The sequence below is a fragment of the Carlito syrichta genome, unplaced genomic scaffold, assembly GCF_000164805.1.
Source record: "Carlito syrichta isolate Samal-C Ts95f unplaced genomic scaffold, Tarsius_syrichta-2.0.1 Scaffold307240, whole genome shotgun sequence".
Lineage (NCBI taxonomy): Eukaryota > Metazoa > Chordata > Mammalia > Primates > Tarsiidae > Carlito > Carlito syrichta.
The window spans coordinates 720895-741913 of NW_007251336.1; the positions used below are offsets into that span (position 1 = coordinate 720895).

Below are 21019 nucleotides of genomic sequence, written 5' to 3' on the forward strand. Positions count from 1 at the left end.
GGGACCTCGGCCGCTCTTTCTCCACGGCCCTTGGCCCTGGTGGCGCCTCGGTAAGTCCCTCCGGACCCCGCTCAAATGTCGCCTCCTGCTGGAGGTCGGTGGTCCCTCTCCCTCCTGGCTGCGCGGCCTCGAGAGCCGGCCGTTTGCTGGGCTGCGAGTGTGATTTCGAGGGCGGGGGACAGAGGTGAGCGAGGCCATATCCTGGACTTGTGTTGATGAGGAGCCTGAAATCGGTGATGTGTGGGGTGAAGGGGTGAAACTAAGGGCAGCAGAGGTCAAAGACATCAAAACGGACGAGTCCAAAAACAAATCTGAGCGGTGGAAAAAGCATCTCGGTTGGTGTATTGCATCACGCGGAGAGTACTTTGGAGAGGACTGAAGTTTTAACATGTAGGAAGGACTACACAATTTTTTTTTTTCTAAAGAAATTGTTTTTTGGGCGACCCTCTCGTATGTGGGCGTATTCTGGACTGTTTTTTTCCATCAATATCATACTGTCTTATTTAGTGTTGCTTTATAGTAAGTCTTGAAATCAGGCAGTGTGAGTTACTTAACTTTGTTCTCTTTTTTTTCAAAGTTATTTTTGCTTATTCTAACGTCTTTGATTTTCCATGTAAATTTTAAAGTCATCGTGTCAACTTCTACCAAAAAATAGACTAGGATTTTCACTGGGATTTTATTGAACCTATAGATCAGTTTGGGGAGAATTGGCAGTTTAGCAAGATTGCCTTTTTGAATTCATGAACATACTGTACCTCTCCATTTATTTGGATCTTCTTTGATGTCTTTCATTTTTATTTTTTAATTTTGAGCATATAGATCTTGCATCCATTTTATTAGATTTATAGCTAAATAGTTCATGGTTTTATGTACTATTGTGTGTTTTATAAGAAAATACAATGATTTTTGTATATTGGTTTTAAATCCTGCAATTTTGCTAGACTCACTTAGGAGTTCTAACAGCATTTTTGTCTGTTCTACATAGAAAAGCATGCCATCTGTTAAAAGGACAGTTTCACTTCTTCCCTTCCAATCTTTTTTCCTATTCCTTCTTTCCTTCCTTCCTTCCTTGAGTTGGAGTCTCCCTGTTGCCTAGGCTGGAGTGCAGTAGCACTCTCACAGCCACCACAGCCTCAACCTGCCAGGTTCAGGAGATCCTTCCACCTCAGCCTTCCAAGTAGCTGGAACTACAGGAGCATGCCATCATGCCCAGCTAATTTTTTGATTTATTGTAGAGACGAGGTCTCGCCAAGTTGCCCAGGCTGGTCTCAAACCCCTGGGCTCAGGCAGTCCTCTCAGTCTCCCAAAGTGCTGGGATTACAGGTGTGAGCATCATGCCTGGCTTGCTTGCTTGCTTCTTTCTTTTTCCTTATTGCACTGTCTTGGACCTCCCATACTGTGTTGAGCAGGAGTGGTAAGAGTGGAATCCTTGCATGGGTTTCCTTCAGCAGGACAGTGACTTATCTAAATACTTTTTTAGAGCAGCCCTGATGAGGGAAGGGCTGCAGACATTGGACAGCTGCAAGGAGAGAGGCACCCTCTGCCCACCATCTCCCGTCCTCTCGGTCACCACACAGTCCCTCCACCACACCCATATTCGCTGCCATTCCTTGGCTCCGCCCTTCCTCAGCAGTCCCCTTGGTCTGCAGGTCTTCCCTTTCCAGCCTCAGGGCATCATTTCAGCCTCTCCTGGACGGCCTCCTCCCTGCCCACATCCTGTGGTTTCTCCAGCCCGAGGTCAGGCCACAGGCCTACCCCATCTCCTCTGCCCAGAATGTGGCCCTCCCACTCCAGGGTCTCCAGCCTCAGGGTACCACAGTGTGGCATGCACTCTGTGATCCCCCAGACAGCGTTCTTTCCCATTACCTGCAGCACCTACTGAAAGCATCCTTCCCATGCCTGACTCTCATTCCACCCCGACCTCCACCCCCTGCCTGCAGCTCCTAGGGTCATTTGCTTAGTGGTTGATAGCAAGGGCTCTGGAGCCAGGGCACACACGTTCAAATCACAGCTTCACAACGTGCCAGCAGGGAGATCTCGGGTGTGTTACTCAGCCACCCAGTGGTCACTCTCCCCATCTGTGAAAGGGAGCAGCAGAAGTTAAACACAGAATAGCAGCAGGTACATAATTACCATTCCTTCCCCTCACCATTTACACGTGTTCATGTCTTTCTCATCCTAAATGCAAAGCAAAGGCCGGGTCCAGTGGCTCATACCTGTCATCCCAGCACTTTGGGAGGCCAAGGTGGGAGAATCGCTTGAACCCAGGAGTTTGAGACCAGCCTGGGCAACATAGCAAGACCTTGTCTCTACAAAAAATGAAAATGAAATAATTAGCTGGGAGTGGTGGTGCACACTTGTGGTCCCAGCTATTCTGGAGGCTGAGGCAGGAGCAGCCCGGGAAACCGAGGCTGCAGTGAGCCGCAATTGTGCCACTGTACTCCAGCCTGGGTGATAGAGTGAGACAGGCCCTCTAAAAATAAAAAATAAATAAAAAAAAGAAAATCCTTCCTGACATCATGGGCTTCTACCCCACCCGCTGCAGTCCTCTCCAGCATGGCCGTATCTGCCGAAAGAGTTGGCTGTGCCAGTTCTCTCCATTCTTCACCTTCCTCAGCCCACTTCAGCTGGCCCTCGTCCTCACTGTCACTCTGATGCAAAGTGTCCAAAGTGTCCAAATTTGCCAAGTGTCCAAAGCCAGCAGATGGTCCTCAGGCAACTCTTTCCAGACCGCACACAAAGGCCTCTGGCCCTGAGGTGACCCCTGAGGTGGTCCGTCCCCCGTCTCCCAGGGCTCAGCTTTCGGCCTGTGCCTGAGCAAGCTGGCCTTGCTGCCTCCTCTTCTCCCTCGATCCCCTCTCCGTGCTGCCCTCATCGCCCTGACAACTGACACTGACTGTGCTGCGTGTAGTGTGTCCCCAGTCCCCAGCCCGATGCCTGAGGCTCCAGATTATGTCTTTGGAGGGGGAGTACTTTATTTTATTTTAAAGATGTGGGGTACAATTCAGGATCAGGGTTAGGGTCAGGGTTAGGGTTAGTCATCGTACAGGTGGTCATAGTACAGGTAACATTTGGGCCTCCCTTTGGTTCCCACTTTGCCTGGTTTGAGATCAGGTACCCTCATCGATGTTAGATGGCCAACCCCCCAGGCAGTTTCCACTTGCCAGTCCCTTTCTTATAGTATTACGGTAAATGCTCAGGGTCCACTTATGAGTGAGAACATGTGGTACTCAGTTCTTTGTTTCTGTGATAGAGCACTGAATATTATAGACTCTAAATCCATCTAAGTTGCTGCAAAGTTCATAATTTTGTCCTTTTTCATAGATACATAATATTCCTTCATGTATATGTACCACATCTTTTTGTATTCGGTCCAGTTTCGATGGGCAGCATGGTTGGTTCCATGTTTTTGCTATTGTGAATAGTGCTCGTTTTTGAATAAACAAGTGAACAGATGAATCAATAACACTCTGAGGAGGAAAGAGAGAGAAGCTTGATAATGCCCTGATCCTGGGGTCGCCGGGGGCAAGGGGAGGCAGCAGGTCACTGGGCAAGAGATGGGGCAATATGATGCCCGTGTTGGTGTTGGTCCTGTGGAGTATGAGGGTGCTGGAGCAATATCCCCAGGGAGAGGGGCCATTCCAGGTGCTTCTGCACTACTGGTGAGAGGATTCTGTGTGAGGGGAGGAAGTACTCAGATCTACTGGCCAATTCTTATACATTTATTAACAATTATCGTTAAGCATTCTTCTCTATCTCATATACAATCAACATTTTAAAATATTTTATATACATCTAACCAAAATTTATTTCTCAGTCTGAGTGCTGTGGCTTATGCTTGTAATCCCAGCTACTCAGGAGGCCAAGGCAGGAGGATTGCTTGAGCCCAGGAGTTCAAGACCAGCCTAGGCAACATAGCAAGACTTGGTCGCTATGAAAAAAAAAACCTTAGAAAAATTAGCCAGGCATGGTGGCATGCACTTGTGGTCTTAGCTACTCAGGGAGCTGAGGCAGGAGGATCACTTCAGCTCAGGAGGGCATGGCTGCTGTGTACCATGATTGTGCCACTGCACTTTTAGCCTGGACAAAAGGGTGAGACCCCTACCCAACTAAAAAAAAAAATTTCTCTAAATTTTAAAATTCTATAAGTGTAATCAAACTCTTAAACATTTTATTAAAATCCCTAATGGATACCAGTTCTTTACATACTTTAAACAGCTTAAACTAGGCAGAACCTCAAATCGTGCGACGATGAGTGTTGCTTTTTTGTTTTTTGTTTTTTTGAGTTGGAGTCTCACTCTGGCGCCCGGGCTGGAGTTCAGTGGCACACTCACGGCCACCCCAGCGTCGACCTGCTGGGCTCTGGCGATTCTTCCGCCTCAGCCTTCCAAGTAGCTGGAACTACAGGCATATGCCACCACGCCCAGCTAATTTTTGTGATTTGTTGTAGAGACAAAGAGGTCTCACCAAGTTGCCCAGGCTAGTCTCGAGCCCCTGGGCTCAGGCAATCCTCTCTCCTCTGCCTCCCAAAGTGCTGGGATTACAGGCGTGAGCCACCGTGCCCAGTTGAGTGTTGCTCTTTGGGATAGTCCAGAGCCATCCTGACCTTTCCTCCCTCAGGTACCAGCTGCCCACATGAGTCCTGGTTCCTTTTGGTGGGGAATCATGTTGAAGATTGCAGTCTTTGTGATGGGGCCATGGGGTGCAGGGGGAAGTTGGTGGGAAGCGAGATACTGTAAGCCATTTTACTGTGGCAAAACATTTGATAGCCAAGGCTCTTGTGGGGAGAGGAGGCTTAGCCTGTCCTGGGGAGGAGGAGCGGGCGAGGCAGACGAGTGGCGTGGGAAGGTGAAAAGGAACAGGGAGGGGGAGAACCCAGACAAGAGTGTCCAGGGGGCCAGGCAGGATGGCTCACGCCTGTAATCTCAGCACTTTGGGTGGCCAAGGCGGCAATATTGCCTGAGCCCAAAGGTTCAAGACCAGCCTGGGCAACTTGGCAAGAACTCGTCTCTACAACAAATCAAAAAATTAGCCTGGTGTGGTGGTGCATGCCTGTGGTTCCAGCTACTTGGGTGACTGAGACGGATGGATTGCCTAAGTTCAGCAGGTTCAGGCTGCGGTGGTCGTGAGCATGCCACTGCACTCCAGCCTGGGGGACAGAGTGAGACGCAGACCAAAAAAAAGGTGTCCAGGGGAGGACTTGACTTTCACTATACCATGTGCTTGAGGTCTGCAGCCCAGATTGTCCTGCGCCATATGATTGTGGTTGGGAAAGTGTGACTGGGCCCATACGATGCCCTTCTAGATAGTGAAGCTCAGCGAAGACTCAAGTTTAGAAAAAAACATAGAGGTGGGAAAGTGGAGAAGGCCCAGCAGGGGGACCGTCTTTGGAGCAGTTTGGCAGCAAAAGGAAAATCCCGAAAGGAGGCAGCAGGAGGGTGTGTGTGGCCGATGGAGAAAGAAGAGGGAGATGTGTGCAACAGTGGGGATGGGAGCTGGGGGTGGGGAGTACCAGGCGATGGGGGATGCCTGAGAAGGGAGGAGAAGGCGAGCACAAGGGAGAGAGCCGCTCAGAAGTGAGCTTAGGGAGGCCGCTCTGCCTGAGAGCCTGGGAAGTGGGGAGGCCTCTCTCAACTCTGCTGGCTTCTCCATCCTTGGGGTCTTGTTGCAGCCCTGGGCTGAGCCCCAGCTGAGCTGACCAGCTCAGGGAGGGCCACTGGGTGAAAGCCCACCCCATTCCTGTTGATTCTCAGCTCCTCTTCCTGTTTCCATCCTCCTTCAGTATAGATACCTTCAGGAATACAGCCCCTACAACCAAGGCTGTGTCCGCAACTGGTATTTAACAATCTGTGCACCGCTAGGACCCAAGAGCCTGGGGCTGGCAGGTGGGGTGAATGGTTCCCCCCCCACCGGCCCCTCACCACAGCCCCTAGGCCCTCACGCTCACTGCTTCTGTTCCTCTGGGGCTTCCTCCAGGGCACCTACCTCTTGGAACCTCCCCCATCCTTGCCTTTGTGGGTTCTTTCCCCAATAAATGGAGTGGAGGTCGCCACAGCTTGGGCGCAACCGGCCTCGGCTCCCTGCAGGGCCAAGCCCTGGGCTGTTTGCTTCCCAACCTGAGGGTGGCAGGGGACTCAGGCCAAGGAGGGCAATGGCCCTTTGCATCTGGCCTGTTGCTCCCCAGGTACATGGCTGAAGCTGTCCAACTGCAGAGAGGGGTCGGGCCCAACGTTAAGCCCATGCTGAACCCGCACTCCCCAGGGTGCCCCGCTGCTCTTGGTCCCCTGGGCCTCCGTGGCCCCCAGCCCCAGCCTCTGAGTCTCTACAAACCAGGAAATGGTCCCCCAGAGAGTGGTGTGGCTGCGGCTCTCCAGGAAGTGAGGAGTGTGTGTGCGTATGTGTGTGTGCGCCTTCAGATTGTGTGGACTGGGGGAAAGCCCCTGAACTGGAGCATTCAGAGCCTGGGGAGGAGGGTCCTAGACCCAGAAGGGCAACCAGAGTAGGGTCATGGCCTCTAGAATATGCCTCCAGAATGTGCCACTAACTTGCTGGTTGACCTTGGGCCAGTCACTTAACCTTTCTGCACTTCTTAGCCTCAGTTTCTCCAGCTCTTCATGAGAACTGAGGCTACTCCAGTGGTTTGTAATTTGGGGGAGGATTTCTTTATTAAAGGAAATGTGGGCTGCAAGCCTCGTATGGGACACATGGAGTAGCATGCGGGGCAAAGTGGAGGGTGCCTAATCCACCGCGCACCCCATCTTTGCAGTGATACCCTGTGGCACCAGCCCATTCCCTCAGCTCTGTCTCCAGGGAGCAGGGGGCCTGGCGTGGGATGGGGGTTAGAGAAGCACTCATGCCTTGTCCTGTGTTTAGCAACACATGGGCCCAGTGCTGCCCCTGCTCTGGGAGACCCCCGGCCAGGCTCAGCCTTCCTCTGGCCCTTGCACACCCAGTGAGGCCAGGACCACCTGCGTCTGAGCCCCAACTCCTGAGCCCCACATGGGGACCTCTCTGTGTCCTGCCTTTGCCCACTCCCCCGGTAGGAGTGCTTACCCCCCACCCCATGCCATTAAATACCCCTCGGACCTTTTATAGCTGCCACTTGAGCCTGCCTGCCCTGGTGTGGGGCGGGGAGGAGGCTCTGAAGGGCAAGACAAAGGCTTCCTGGGAGGGAGAAGTCAGGATCTGCAGAGACCTGAGTTCAGGACCCCACACTGCCCGACTCTGTGACCTTGGCAAGACACCAAACATTTTCCTCATTCTTAAAATGGGGCAACAATAATAACTTCAGGGGCCAACCTGGCCCAGCTCCCGCCCGGGGCCGCAGGTGATGGAAGGGAAAACCCACCAATATCAGGAGGCCGGTGCTGGGAGAAGTCCCAGCCTCCGCTGGCCGCACCCCTGTTTGGCTGCAGGGGGCGCCCGCGGCCTGAGAATTCACCAGGCCAGGCCCGATCCCGCCCCACCGCACTGAGGCCTCCTGGGTGGATTGGGGCTGGCCCTCAGCGGGTAACGAGCACTTGCTGGCTGCCGTGTCCCTGGAAAGTGGAGGGTGGGGTGTTCTCCCTCACAGTCCTACCCGCATCTTTCCTGCAACTGTGTCTCCCCTTGTCCCTCCCTCCTGGTGGGGAGTCAGGTGCAGGTCCTTGTCCTGTCGGGGGGGTAGTCCCAGGCCCTGCAAGTCAGCAGGCTCTTGCGGGCATGGATGGGTCATGTCAAACTAACCCTGCTAGTGGCCAGAGTGTGACCTTGGGACTGGGAATAATGTCACCTTCCTGGTTGGTTGTCAGAGGATGAAGTGAGATATTTCATGCAAAACACCTGGTACACAATAGGCAAACAATAAATGCCGCTGATATGATCAAGGACCAGCTGCTCAGAATTACCTGGGCCCCCACACCAGACCACCTTACCCAGACTCTCAGGGTGGGGACTTCTCATCAAACCACACAGTTTGCTTCCTGCCCCTCTTATATTTAGCTGAAACCAGGGTGTGGATGAAGGTGGAGAGGAAAGGATGGCACCGGCAGGTTCAGATGAACACCCCCAGGCCCACGGAGGTGTGTCTGTGTGTGCACTCGCACGTGCTTGTGTGTGGGCACATGAGCTCATTCTCTGAGGGATGTTGGCCCAGCCTCCACCCTCCCTACCCAGCCTTGGGAGGTGGGTGTCCTATGATGAGGGACATCTCCCTGGTCTGGACTATTGAGCCTGCCTCCAGGTTGCTCTTCCCTCCTTCCTCCCACCCCCAACGGGCCTGTGGAGGCCTCTGGGACGGCCTGGTCTGGATGCCAGCCTCACCCACTGCTCTGGCTCTAGGCTCCTGGCCAGCCCTTCTTTAAACTCCAAGGATTCAGCTCTTTCTCACTCCCCTTTGCCCTGTCCCAGTGTCTCCCCAGTCCCAAGCCCCTTTGGGTTTCAAGCCTTTTCTCAACTCTTATTCCTGCTTAGCTCAGAAACCCTTGGGTTGTTTTTGTTTTTGTTTTGTTTTTTGAGTTGGAGTCTCACTCGGTCGCCCAGACTGGAGTGCAGTGGCCGCTCCCGGCCACCGCAGGCCTCACCTGCTGGGCTCCGGCGATCCTTCCGCCTCAGTCTTCCAAGTAGCCGGAATTACAGTCACGCGCTACCACACCCAGCTGATTTTTTTGGTTTATTGTAGAGATGAGGTCTCGCTGCCCAGGCGGGTCTCGAACCCGCAGCCTCAGGCAATCCATTCACCTCAGCCTCCCAAAGGCGTGGGATTACAGGCTGAGCCGCCGAGGGTTCACGGTTCTCACTGGGATACACAAAGCCAGCCCAGATTTGGCCTTGCTGTCAATGGCCTCAGGGGCCACGTTTAAAGTTCTCAGGACCCACATTAAAGTGAAGTTGAAGCAGTCTCCCTCCGTCTGGGAAGCCTGAAGATCAGGGGCGCTTGGTGGGGAAGGAGGGGTGGAGCCCTCCTGAACCCTGAGCCCTGAGCCCAGGTTGTGTGCCTGTGAACTGTGAACCATGCACGCCGCCTCCTGTCGGCGTGTGTGCAGGAGGGCACGGCTCGGTCCAGGCTGCCCAGCAGTGCAGAGAGGCAGCAGGAGCGGCACGGTCATGGGGCCCCCAAGCCCACTCCCAATTGGGAGCCGTGGGTGGTCTGGCCTAGGCAAGAGAGGAGGGGTCCAGGCCTGGATGTGAATGACGGAGCTGGATGGGAGTCAGGGGCATGAGTGGCATCTCCCCAAAGTCCCGCTGCCACTTTCTGCCTCTACCCCTCCTCGCTTCGGCCAAACCTGCACTTGATTCTCAGATGCACCCCACCCAGTGCTTGGCCCACTGACAAGGGGAGGGGTGTTATCAGTTGTGGGGCTTGCTGTCCACACACCCAGGAAGCCCTTGCCAACCCTCCCCTCCCCTGGGCCAGAGCCAAGGAGCGACCCCCAAGCCTGTAGGACTGCCAGGTGGCCCACCTGTCTGGAGCCCCTCTGAGAGGTCTCCAACGCACTCCCAGAACCTGCTGGAAGGGTTAGTCCCTGGAATGAGAAGCCCAGATGCAGCCCCTCATCTCCAGACCTTTCTTCCATGGGGCTTCTGGAAGGCATGTGGAGTAGGACTCCCAGCCCAGTCACTCAGCTCTGCCACCAACTAGTGCACTGTGGGAGAAGTCACTTTCCTCTGTTCCACCTCTGGGGCCTTGTCTGTCGCATCACATAGGGGTCACAGGATCCTAATTCCTTTGAGCAGGAAGGGACTCAGGGGCCACTTCATCCAGCTGCCCCTCCACCCCCAGTTTCACAGAGCATGACCCCGGGGTCCAGAGGGGAGAAGTGATTGTCTAAGATGACACAGTGGCTGCGCGTCTGGTGGCCAGGCTGCCTTCCCATTTCTGCTTCCTGGCTATTCCACAGGAGAAAGGCTTAGGCAGTGACCCAGGACTAGCTCTCGGCCCCCATGCCTGCCAACCGGGCCATACATTTCAGCACAGGGACCCGAGGTGCTGATAAGAAGGTCCGGCTTAACTTTGAATCCAGCCCTGTGCTGCCAGCGATAACGTCTCCTGGCCGCCTCCCACTCAGTCCTGCCCTGCTCTGCCCTGACCGCCCCACCCTGGGGGCCCTGCAGGTGGCTGAGAGTGAGGCAGGGCAGGGACTGATGGGGCAGGAGAGGTTACCACACCCTGGGATCCAGGGCCCAGAATCCTAATACCTCACAGGGCTCGGGCACCTTGCTGGCTGCCTCTCATGGGCATCTGGGCACCATGCCTGGCATCCTGCTGAAGCTTCCTCTGCCCGAGTCCCATCTCTTTAGTTCTTATTGTGCGGACTGTGGATGGAGGGGAGCAGCCAGGGACTGAAGGCTTGCCAAAAACTGCCTGGGCCAGGGCCTGTGCTCAGTGGTGCATATTATCCCCTTCAATCCTCACAACAGCTCTACAAAGGTGTTATTCTAGTTTTAAAGATGAGGAAACCAGCACTGAGCAAACAAGTGACTTCCCCAAGGTCATGCTGCTTATGAGTGGCAGAACCAAACCCCGTGGCCCTTCCCATGACACGATGCTTCTGTGGGCGGTTTCCACATTTTCTTTCGGCATAGAGTAAGGGTTAAGACGTGGACCCTGAAGCTAGGCAGCCTGGTTTCTCTCCCCATAAAATGAGATCAGTAATTGTATCTCACGGTGTGTTAGAGGATTGATCGCATCGTGTGTTTAAAGATCTTGGCACAAGCACATGGCAGGTGCTCAGCTGGGGGTGGTGAGTAGCATTAAGGTTCCATCAAAGGATGCAGGAGTCAGTCCACAGGATGTTACCGTGACAACTACAGCCTGTTCCTGCCTAGTTGGGTGCGGGTTCCCTTGTGGCTGGACCACAAAGGGGGAAGGGCGCTGCTTTGGAGGGAAGCTTTGTGTTATTTTACAGAAAATCCAGCATCAATGGTGTCTCCAGGCCAGAGGGCTCAGAGGCTCTGAGGTTCTGCAATGCGGCAGTGAGGCAGCCACCACCAATGACTCTGGCAACCTGTTAGGAAAACAGCTGTGGCTTCTGCCTTGTAACTAGGCAGACAGCCCCAGACTGAAGAAAGTCAGGAGCGATGGCAGATCTGGGTTCTATTTCAGGGTGGCTGCTCAGAGACTCTGTCCTCCCAGCTCCTCCCGTCTGTTTTGTGCCAAGTTCTGTCTCTCCACATCTGTCTCTGCCTCGCCTTTTCTCACCTCTCCACTCTCACCGCCTTTCTTCCCTCGCTTTTCCTCGTTGCATTTTCTTTTTTCCATCACCTCCATTTTTTTGTTAAGAAATGAGTTCTCACTCTGTTGCCCAGGCTGGAGTGCAGTGGCAGGATCATAGCTCACTGCAGCCTCAATGTCCTGGGCTCAAGCGATCCTCCTGCCTCAGCCTCCGGAGTAGCTGGCACTACAGGTGAGCGCCACTATGCCCGACTAATTTTTGATTTTTTGTAAAGACGAGGTCTCACTATGTTGCCCAGGCTGGTCTTGAACTCCTGGGCTCAAGCAATTGCCCCACCTTGGCCTTCCAGAGTACTGGGATTACAGGTGTGAGCCTCTGTGCTCGGCTTTCACTTTATTTTATTAAACTCTCATGCTCTCTCCTGTTCTCATTCATCTACTCTCTCCCCCTATTCCCCCCCACCCCCCACCCCGCTTTTCCTGGATGGGAGTTTCCAGGAACACAGAATAAACTGACGACTTTCAAGTCCTAACTTTCAACTGTGTTTCTTGGAAGCCCTGGGTCTGGGTATGGAAACACACAGAGATCTCCTCCCGACTGCACAGGGCGCCTTTGTCTGACTCTCAACAGGGCTTCTACCTCCTAGCCAGGCACCCATTTTCCCAGTTCTTTCTGCTTGGGGCAGTTTTGCTGTTGAAATCAGAGGTCCCAACCTGGTAGAGGCCCTCCTGAATATCCAGCCACCTCCTGATTTCTCCGTGAGAAGAAAACTAAGCCAGAGGGGGACATTAGACAGGGCTTCCCAGGGTTCACACAGTGAACAGAAGCGCCTCAGCCTGGCACCCGCCCTATGAGCCACGATGAGAAGACAGCCGGGCCAGAGGCCTGACCTGTAAACAGAAAGGGCACTCCTCCTTCTCCTGAAGGTCTGGGGACTTGGCTCCAGTGGACAGAATCAGAATAATGGTAATCATAGCACAGTTGAGTGCTAACTGTACACCAGGCACTGAGTTGAGAGCTTTGTTCATGTTCGCTCATTTGATCCTCAAACAAACTTGTGGGGAAGGTTCCGCCATTACTTTTGTGGACAGTCCTCAGGTCAGCAAGGGCAGGGCTTGCTGGAGGGTCCTCCTGTCCTGACCTCCTGGGATTCCTTCCCTCAGTGCCCAGGGAGGAGGGTCTCAGGTCTGCGGACAAGTCCTGAGGTGAACAGGGCCCCAGGCAAGGCGTATTCCATGGCCTATTAGAGTCCTTTGCTTGAATCTGAGTCATGCTGAATCTTTTCTGACCCCCAGGACCCTGGGCAGGGCTCTTGGCTATCTGAGCTGGGGAATTCACTAGCCTTGTGGTTCCTAGATGTCTGCTCTTCAGATCCTGACAAAAATGGAAAGACAGAGAGACCCCTCCTGCCTGCCCCTTCCTGCTGTGGAGAGGGCACAGACTGGGCCCAAGAGAGCCAGGTGTAGAGGAAGCTCTGCTATCTGCTGGCCACGTGGCCCTGGACAAGGCTCTGGCCTTGCAGAGCTGCTCTTAGCTCTTCTGCAAAGCTGAAACTAAACTCCAAGTCTGGTCTCCCTCACAGCACGCTGGTGGGAGCAGAAGGGTCCATGGGGGGAAGATGCCCTGTGCACTCACAGTCCTTTTCTCAGAACCAGGACTGGGTGGGTGTGGGCTGGTTGCAAAGGGAGCAGTGGGAGGGTCTGACTCAGGCTGAGGATCCTGGCAGAAGCAGCTCTCTTTCCCCTTCATCTCCATTTTCCTGCCTTGGGCCATGACCCTTTTGCAGGCTCTGGATTTAGATCACTTGGAAATGACCAAGGCTGAGGATGGGCCACCTCACTTTCAGTCCCAGGCAGACTAAGCCTGGATCACCTTCCTTGGGTGAGCTCCTCAGTTCCCTCTCTTCCCCGCCGAGTATCTACCCTTGGAGAAGGAGCTAGCTGAACTTGGGTTTGGGACGGAGCTGGGGCCCCCTGTGCTCCCAACTGACACTTAGGCTGTTAGCCACCCGCAGCCCCTGACCTCAAAATGCCCTGGTGTGGAAGCCTCTGGAAGACTTCAAGGCCTGATTGTGCCCAGCTCCCTCTGAACCCTCAGCAGGGACTTGGGCTGCTGGCCTGGGTTGGCTGGGAGGTTCTGGCTGCCTTGGTCACAGTCCAGAGAAAGAGTAAAGGAGGTTTGTTCCTGAAGCCGAGACCAGAAGTAGGCACACAGAGGGCTCTTTGCTCTGGAGTTGAAGCCTGTAAAGGTTTGCTTTTTTAAAAAATATCCTGTTGCAGGAAAGAGAAGCCTAAAACCAAACATTCCTGAAACAGGGATTCCAGGTGACTTTAAAGGAGCAAGTTGTTTGGTTTCTGTCCCACCCTGTTTCTGCTCAGTGAGGTCTCGGGCACTGTCCCTGGGTCTGGTGGAGGGTCTATGCCCTTCCAGGCTCACCCACCCATCCTCCCTGGGAAGTTTTTTCAGCAGCAGATCCAGCCTCAGTCCTGAGACTGTTCCAAAGGGAGGCTTGTACACATCTACCTCAAGAAGCGTAGGTCACGTCTCCTTGACCTCAGCTGCACTGGCCCTGTTGACCATACCTTCTCTCTCAAAAACTCTCTTTCCCCTTAGCCTTGGGGATCAGACGCATTTGACTCTCCTGACTCTCAGATGCTGGGTCTATGATTCTTCCTGTCACCTCCTACCACAAAATTGTCCAGGTCCCACCCTTGGGGACAAGTCTGCTCCTGGAGAGCCCGTTCCCTTGTCTTCAGCAGAGATTGACCCGGCCAAGCCTTCATATCCAGGCCCTTGGATAAATAAAAATAAATAAACCTTTAAAAAAAAAAAAAGCATGCCAAAGCTAGCCTCGACCAGGAGGGGAGCAGGATTTAGAGGCAGCCTTTGCCTGCCCTCCCTGCCCCCAGGTCCCCTGCTGCAGTGGATGTGGTAGGACTGGATGGGGTAGAGGGCCCTGGGAGAGGGGGCATTGAGAGATGGAAAACCCCTCAGGAGCTTATGGCTTTCATGTGGGAAAGAACTGATAAAAAGGCTGGGACCTGAACTAGACTATGGGAATAAGAATTCATCCATTCACTCACTCAGCAAATAGTAACTACGATGTATCCAAGAGCAATGAAATGAATTTTTTTTAAAGAGTATATTTGACCTGGCAGTGGCTCACACCTGTAATCCCAGCACTTTGGGAGGCTGAGGTGGGAGAATCGCTTGAGGCCAAGAGTTTGAGAGCAACTTGAGTAACATAGAGAGACCCAGTCTCAAAAATAAAAAGAGAATGTATTCGTGCACAGTATACTTAAGTATTCATTTAAAATTACATCTATGCTTGTTTTGCTTTTGGGGGTTTTTTTGTTTGTTTTTAGCTTTAAACTGAAGGTCTCACTGTCACCCAGACTGGAATGCAGTGGCACAATCCTGGCTCACTGCAACCTCAAGCGCTTAGGTTCAAGCAATCCTCCCTCCTCAGCCTCTGGAATCTCTGGGACTACAGGCACACACCACCACACCCAGCTAATTTTAATTTTTTTGTAGAGATGAGGTCTTGCCATGTTGTCCAGGATAGTCTTGAACTTCTGGACTCAAGTAGTCCTTCCACCTTGGCCTCCCAAATTGCTGGGATTCTAGGTGTGAACCACTGTGCCGGGCTCATGTATGTATTTTTTAAAGATTGTAAGCAAATCCCTCCATTTCTCATGGTGACTGAGCAAGTGTTTTCTAATTTAAAGGGATTCTGGCTGCTGATCTAGGTCTCTGGACAGCTGACTTCTAGGCCCAGCTTTTCCCCTGCCTTGCCATGTGACCATGGAAATCTCTTCCCTCTCTGGGTCTATTTCCTCCTCTGTAAAATGAGAGTTTGAAACCAGAGATCTCTGGCTCTTTCTAGCTCTGATGTTGCATGAGAAAATTCAGCATTAGGGGTTCTACGGACAGTTTCATGGGGCTGCCCATGCCTGTTGCAGGTCTTATCAGTCAAGCCCTTCATAAAACCTCAGTCCTTCTCCTGGTGGGCTCCCCAGAGGGGAGGAAGCAGCCGCCCACCTGACCAGCTGTCAGGCTCTCATCTCAAATTAGAATCCCGCCTCTCATCTCTGTACTGTTTTTAATCAAGAAAAGTCTCCTCCACGCTTTAGCCTCGTGACCAGGAACAGAGGGGCCTTGGGACAGGGCTGCTGCCTACACAGCCTGCGTGGCCCTTAAGCCTGACCAGGCTGAGGCTGATGACATGGCCCATTCCCAGGTCTCCCTCCGGTGCCAGCTGCTGTACTTGTGAGTTGCTGCTTAGGTGTCAGTCCCCCTGGGCAAGAGTGTGGTGGTTGCTTCTGTGGCAGAGAGGAGGAGGTGAGCCTCAGAGAGGGGAAAGACTGAGCTCAGCAGCCCTGCTGGGAGGGGGCTGCTGCTGGAGGAGTTGGCATCTCTTTGCATGAGTCGACATCAGCCAGCACCCCACCTTCTCCCTGGAGGCTTGAGGGGATTTCCAGCTGCCAGTCATAGCCACATCAGACCCCGCTCCTGCACCCACACACCAGAATGTTCTATGTAGTGCAGGGCTTGAAACCTACTGCTGATTCTCCTCACTGGAGACGTTTCTCTTCTTTAGAATTCTAAATTTTTTTATTTGTTTGTTTGAGTTGGAGTCTCACTGTGTCGCCCAGACTGGAGTGCAGTGGCTGCTCCCGGCCACCGCAGCCTTGACCTGCTGGGCTCCGGCGATCCTTCCGCCTCAGCCTTCCAAGTAGCTGGAACTACAGGTGCGCGCTACCACACCTGGCTAATTTTTTGAATTATTGTAGAGATGAGGTCTCGCCAAGTTGCCCAGGCAGGTCTCGAACCCACGGGCTCAGGCAATCCACTCACCTCAGCCTCCCAAAGCACGGGATTACAGGCTGAGCCACCAAGCCCAGCTCAGAATTCTAATTGGTGAACTTGCTTCTCCTCGTTCTGATTTCTCAGCAGTCAGTAGACCCAGCACCTTCCGTGATCTTTCTGTGGATCCTGGAACTCCTGTTCTTATGGGAAGCAGCCACCTCAGTGGGGCAGAACTCAGGGCCCCTGACTGTCCTGGGGTCCCTCATGCTGAGCTGGCTCCCAGGGACCTGCTCTTTCCTTTCATGGCTTCCCCATGTGGCCAGCAAGTTCTGTCCTTCTCCCCCCGAGCCTGATCCCCACTGGGTGCTGCCGCCCCTCCTTTTTTTCTTCTTTAAGTTCTAGAACAGGAGAGCAGGGGAAATTCTCTCCATTCTTCCATCCAGCCTCAGATTTTCAGGCAGGCGTTCAAGACAAATAAGAAGTGATTTCTTGTCAATTGCTATTGCTTTTCTATTTTGACTACCGGTGTGATAACTTTTCTAATGTCCTACATGTGTTCAGGATTTCCAGAGTGCTGTGGGTTAACTGGCCCTAACACTTAAAGCTGCGGCAGTGGGAATCTATGTTTTGACCACGTCCTAGAATATAGTTGGAAATTGGGGGCTGCCTTAATTCTTAACAAATTCAAATCAGCTATATCTTAGGTGGGATTTTTAACCTTGTTTATCTGGCCTGTTGTTCATTCCTCATGGGACTGTCCCAGGGATCAGACGAGGCAAGGTGTGGGGATGTGGTAGTGCGAGTACCCCATGCTGCCTTCCATCCCACACTGCTCCGGGCATCATGTCATAGCCTCTCCCAAGCCCACTTTCCTTATCTGTGAACTAGGGTGACAGCCCTGGAGTTGCCCTGCCTACCTTTTAGGGGGCTGGGAGATACCGAGTAGAGAGTGTGAAGTGCTTTCTATGCTGAAAGCACGGAGTCCAATCAAGGGATTCTTTTGGGGGGGGGCAGAGTCTCACTCTGTTGCCCAGGCTGGAGTGTAGTGGCATGCTCACTCACGGCCACTGCAGCCTCAGTCTACTAGGTTCAGGAGATCCTTCCATCTCAGACTTTCAAGTAGCTGGAACTACAGGTGTGTGCCACCATGCCCGGCTAATTTTTTGATTTAGTGTAGAGATGAGGTCTCACCAAGTTGCCCAGGCTGGTCTTGAACCCATGGGCTCAAGCAATCCTCTCACCTTGGCCTCCCAAAATGCTGGGATTGTAAGCATGAACCACTGCGCTTGGTCCAAGGGATTCTTATATGCAGGCCTCACTGTACCTTTTTTTTTTTTAGTTGGAGTCTCACTCTGTCACCCAGACTGGAGTGCAGTAGCTGCTCCCGGCCACCGCAGCCTCGACCTGCTGGGCTCCAGCGATCCTTCCGCCTCAGCCTTCCGAGTAGCGAGAATTACAGGCACACGCTACCACGCCCGGCTAATTTTTTGATTTATTGTAGAGATGAGGTCTCGCCTGCCCAGGCGGGTCTCGAACCCGTGGGCTCAGGCAATCCACTCACCTCAGCCTCCCAAAGGCACTCAGGCTGAGTCACCGAGCCCGGCTGTCACTGTACCTTTTAATTACAGTAAGTCCCCTACATGTGAACCTTCAAGTTGCAAACTTTCAAAGATGCCAACATGTGTTCACATGTCCAATCTCCTTTGGCTGACGATCCTTCAACTCTACCATCTCCCACCTCCTCTCCCTCCTCCAGTCAGTAGCTCATCTTGCCTGCTCACTTGATGCCAGCCATCTGTGTGTCAGCTGTTGTACTACACTGTACTACTGCACTTTTCAAGGTATGGTACTGTAAGATTAAAAATGTTTTCTTTGGTTGGGTGCCTATAATCCCAGTACTTTGGAAGGCTGAGGTGAGAGGATTGTCTGAGTCCTCAGGTTTGAGACCAGCTTGGAGAACTTGGCGAGACCTCATCTCTACAATCAGTCAAAAATTAGGTGAGCATGGTGGCACAGGCCTATAGTTCCAGCTACTTGGAAGGCTGAGGTGAAAGGATCGCCTGAGCCCAGCAGGTCGAGGCTATGGTGGCTGTGAGCGTGCCACTGCACTCCAGCCTGGGTTACAGAGTGAGACTCCAACTAAAAAAAAAAAAAAAAAAGTATCATTTGTGTGAAAATTATTATAAACCTGTTACAGTACAGTACTATATAAGCGATTGTGTTAGTTGGGTACCTAGGCTAACTTAGTTGGACTCACTAGCAAATTAGACTTACACATGTGACCTCAGAGCAGTACTCATTCGCATGTTGGGGACTTACTGTAATCTGTTTTTGAAAAGAGACATCTCCAGCCTCCAGATCCTTCCAGCCTGGCCAATACAGTGAGATCCTATCTCAAATAAATAAATAAAGACAGAGAGAGAGAGAGAGAAAGATAGAAAGAAAGTAAGTGTTGGGTTGACATTCACGGATCTTTCTGAACCAACCCCAATCTGCCTTAAAAAAAAAAAAAAAAGGAATAAGAGGGGTTGTTTATGTGAATCTCTTGCATGTGCTCTGTGCTCTTTAGCAGAGTATTGTTTACTAAATGACATGATTTAAAGTTGATTTAGTAATAGGCAACCAATTCCTGATCAACTCTCCAAAAGTGAATGCCATAAAAGATAAAATAGACAAGTGGGACCTCACCAAACTGAAAAGCTCCTGCAAAGCAAAAGAAACCATCAAGACAGTGGTAAGACAGCCCCACAGATTGGGAAAAAATATTTGTCAACTGTAAATCTGACGAAAGCCTAACATCCAGGATCTATAAGGAACTCAAATGTGACAAAAGGAAAAAAAAAACAACAACTCTATTTAAAATGGGCAAAAGATATGAATAGATATTTCTCAGAAGAAGACAAATGAGCAGCCAACAGATACATGAAAAAATGCTCACCCTTACTAATCATCAAATAAATGCAAATTAAAATCACACTGAAGCCGGGCTCGGTGGCTCAGCCTGTAATCCTGCACCTTTGGGAGGCTGAGGTGAGTGGATCGCCTGAGCCCGCGGGTTCGAGACCCGCCTGGCCAGTGAGACCTCATCTCTACAATTAAAAAAAAAAAAAAATCAGCCAGGCGTGGTAGTGCATGCCTGTAATTCTGGCTACTTGGAAGGCTGAGGCGGAAGGATCGCCGGAGCCCAGCAGGTCGAGGCTGCAGTGGCTGGGAGCGGCCACTGCACTCCAGTCTGGGCGACAGAGTAAGACTCCAACTCAAAAAAAAAATCACACTGAGATAGCATGCTGCTCCAGTCAGAATGGCCATCATCAACAACTCAAAAAACAACAGATGCCGGAGAGGATGAGGGGAAAAGGGAACACTTCTACAGTGTAGGTGGAAATGTAAAGTAGTACAACCTCTGTGGAAAACAGTGTGGCGATTCCTAAAAAAATCTGAAAATTGACCTTCCGTATGACCCAGCAATTCTCCTGCCCACGCATGTTTATTGCAGCATTATTCACAATAGCAAGAACATGGAACCAACCAAGCTGCCCATTGAAAGTGGACCAGATAAAGAAAATGTGGTACATTTACACGATCGAATATTATGCAGCCTTAAAGAAAAACAAAATTATGAACTTTGCAGCAACCTGGATGGAATTAGAGTCTGTAGTGCTTAGCGATTTATCACAGAAACAAAGATCTGAGTACCACATGTACTCATTCATAAGTGGACCCTGAACATTTATCATAATACTATAGGAAAGGAATTGGCAGTAGTGGGACACCGTGAGGGGGCCCATAACATCAATAAGGGTACCCACATTTTACCTGTATGATCACCACATATGTACCTAACTCTCATTTGTACCCAACATTTAAAAAAGTAAAATAATTTAAAAACAAAAATTTAAAAATAGAAATGTATTAATATACAATAGATAATTTCTATATTAAAACAACCCCCCCAAAAAAAACCCCAAATAAAGTTGATTTAGTGATAAACACCAAGTGAAAAATAGTGCAGGTGGTGTGCAGATATGGTAAGAAGTGTAACGGGTAACTGAATGACTCAAGTTTGTTTGAGTTTTCCCACTTAATACTCAAAGCAATCCTCTGAGCATAGGTATTGTCTCATTTTAAAGAGAGAGAAGCAGGCCCAGAAAGGTGAAATGACAGGCCCAAGGTCCCTCAGTGAGGGTCAGGAGGAGCTCTTCAATAGCAATTGCTGATCCTCAGTGGGTGGCGGACCTGGAGAAAGGGGTCCCCCAGGACCGCTGAGCCTGGGGGCCGCAGAGCCCTGGGCCAAATGCTTGGCCCTCCTCTTCCTTGGTGAACTGTACCAGGCGGGGACTTGCCCTCAGACCAGAAACGGTTGCATCAGATTGGTGGACCTCAGGCCTGCTGCAGGGCAGATAGCAGGACAGATGGGGGGAAGGGTGTGTGCGGCAAGGAGAATCAGGCAGAGACAAAAGATAGACAGGGCCTGCCAGGCTGGGCCACCCCGGAGATAGAGAAGTCACTCACACTCTGAGGTTCTTTTCACCACAGGCCTGGCCTGGAATTGGTCTCCAGCAGGACTCTGACATCTAACCCGGAAATAGGCAAGAAGGGTTGGAGCCAAAGGAAAGCTGCAGACCCTACAAGGCCACGCACTGGCCCAGACACAGACACAGCCTCACCAGAGCCCCAGCTCACCCCCACATGAGAGCTGGGGCTTCAGAGGGCCTTCCTGACCAAGGATCCCTTGAAGACCACCTGTCCTGGCGCCTCTCTTGGAACACGTGGGGTGTGTTTTTCACCTTTGGAATGACCCATTGTGCTAACCTGTCCCTCTCCCTTTGTTCTATGTCACCCATAAAGTTTAATAGCTGTGTTTCACGGGCTGTGGTTGCCAGAGATGTAAACACCGGGCTGTGGTTGCCAGAAATGTAAACACCGGTTCAAATAAAACTAACAAACAAGAGCTCCTATTATGAGCAGGCTCCATGCAAGGTGTGGATTTGAGTGAGCAAAACATAAAGCAGGGAGTGAGAGGTAAATGAGGTGGACTTGACCTGAGGAGGGGAGGG

General features: G+C 51.9%; 1 protein-coding gene across 1 annotated transcript in view; it reads left to right on the forward strand.

Annotated features, from left to right (window-relative positions):
* The window catches only part of ZDHHC19 (zinc finger DHHC-type containing 19), a 9130-nt gene extending 2627 nt beyond the window's left edge, over positions 1-6503 (forward strand). The window contains 3 exon segments of the mRNA XM_021715642.1: positions 171-335; positions 5754-5877; positions 6185-6503. Coding sequence (XP_021571317.1) covers positions 171-335; positions 5754-5877; positions 6185-6503 — 608 coding nt within the window.
* Positions 6504-21019: the final 14516 nt, after the last annotated feature.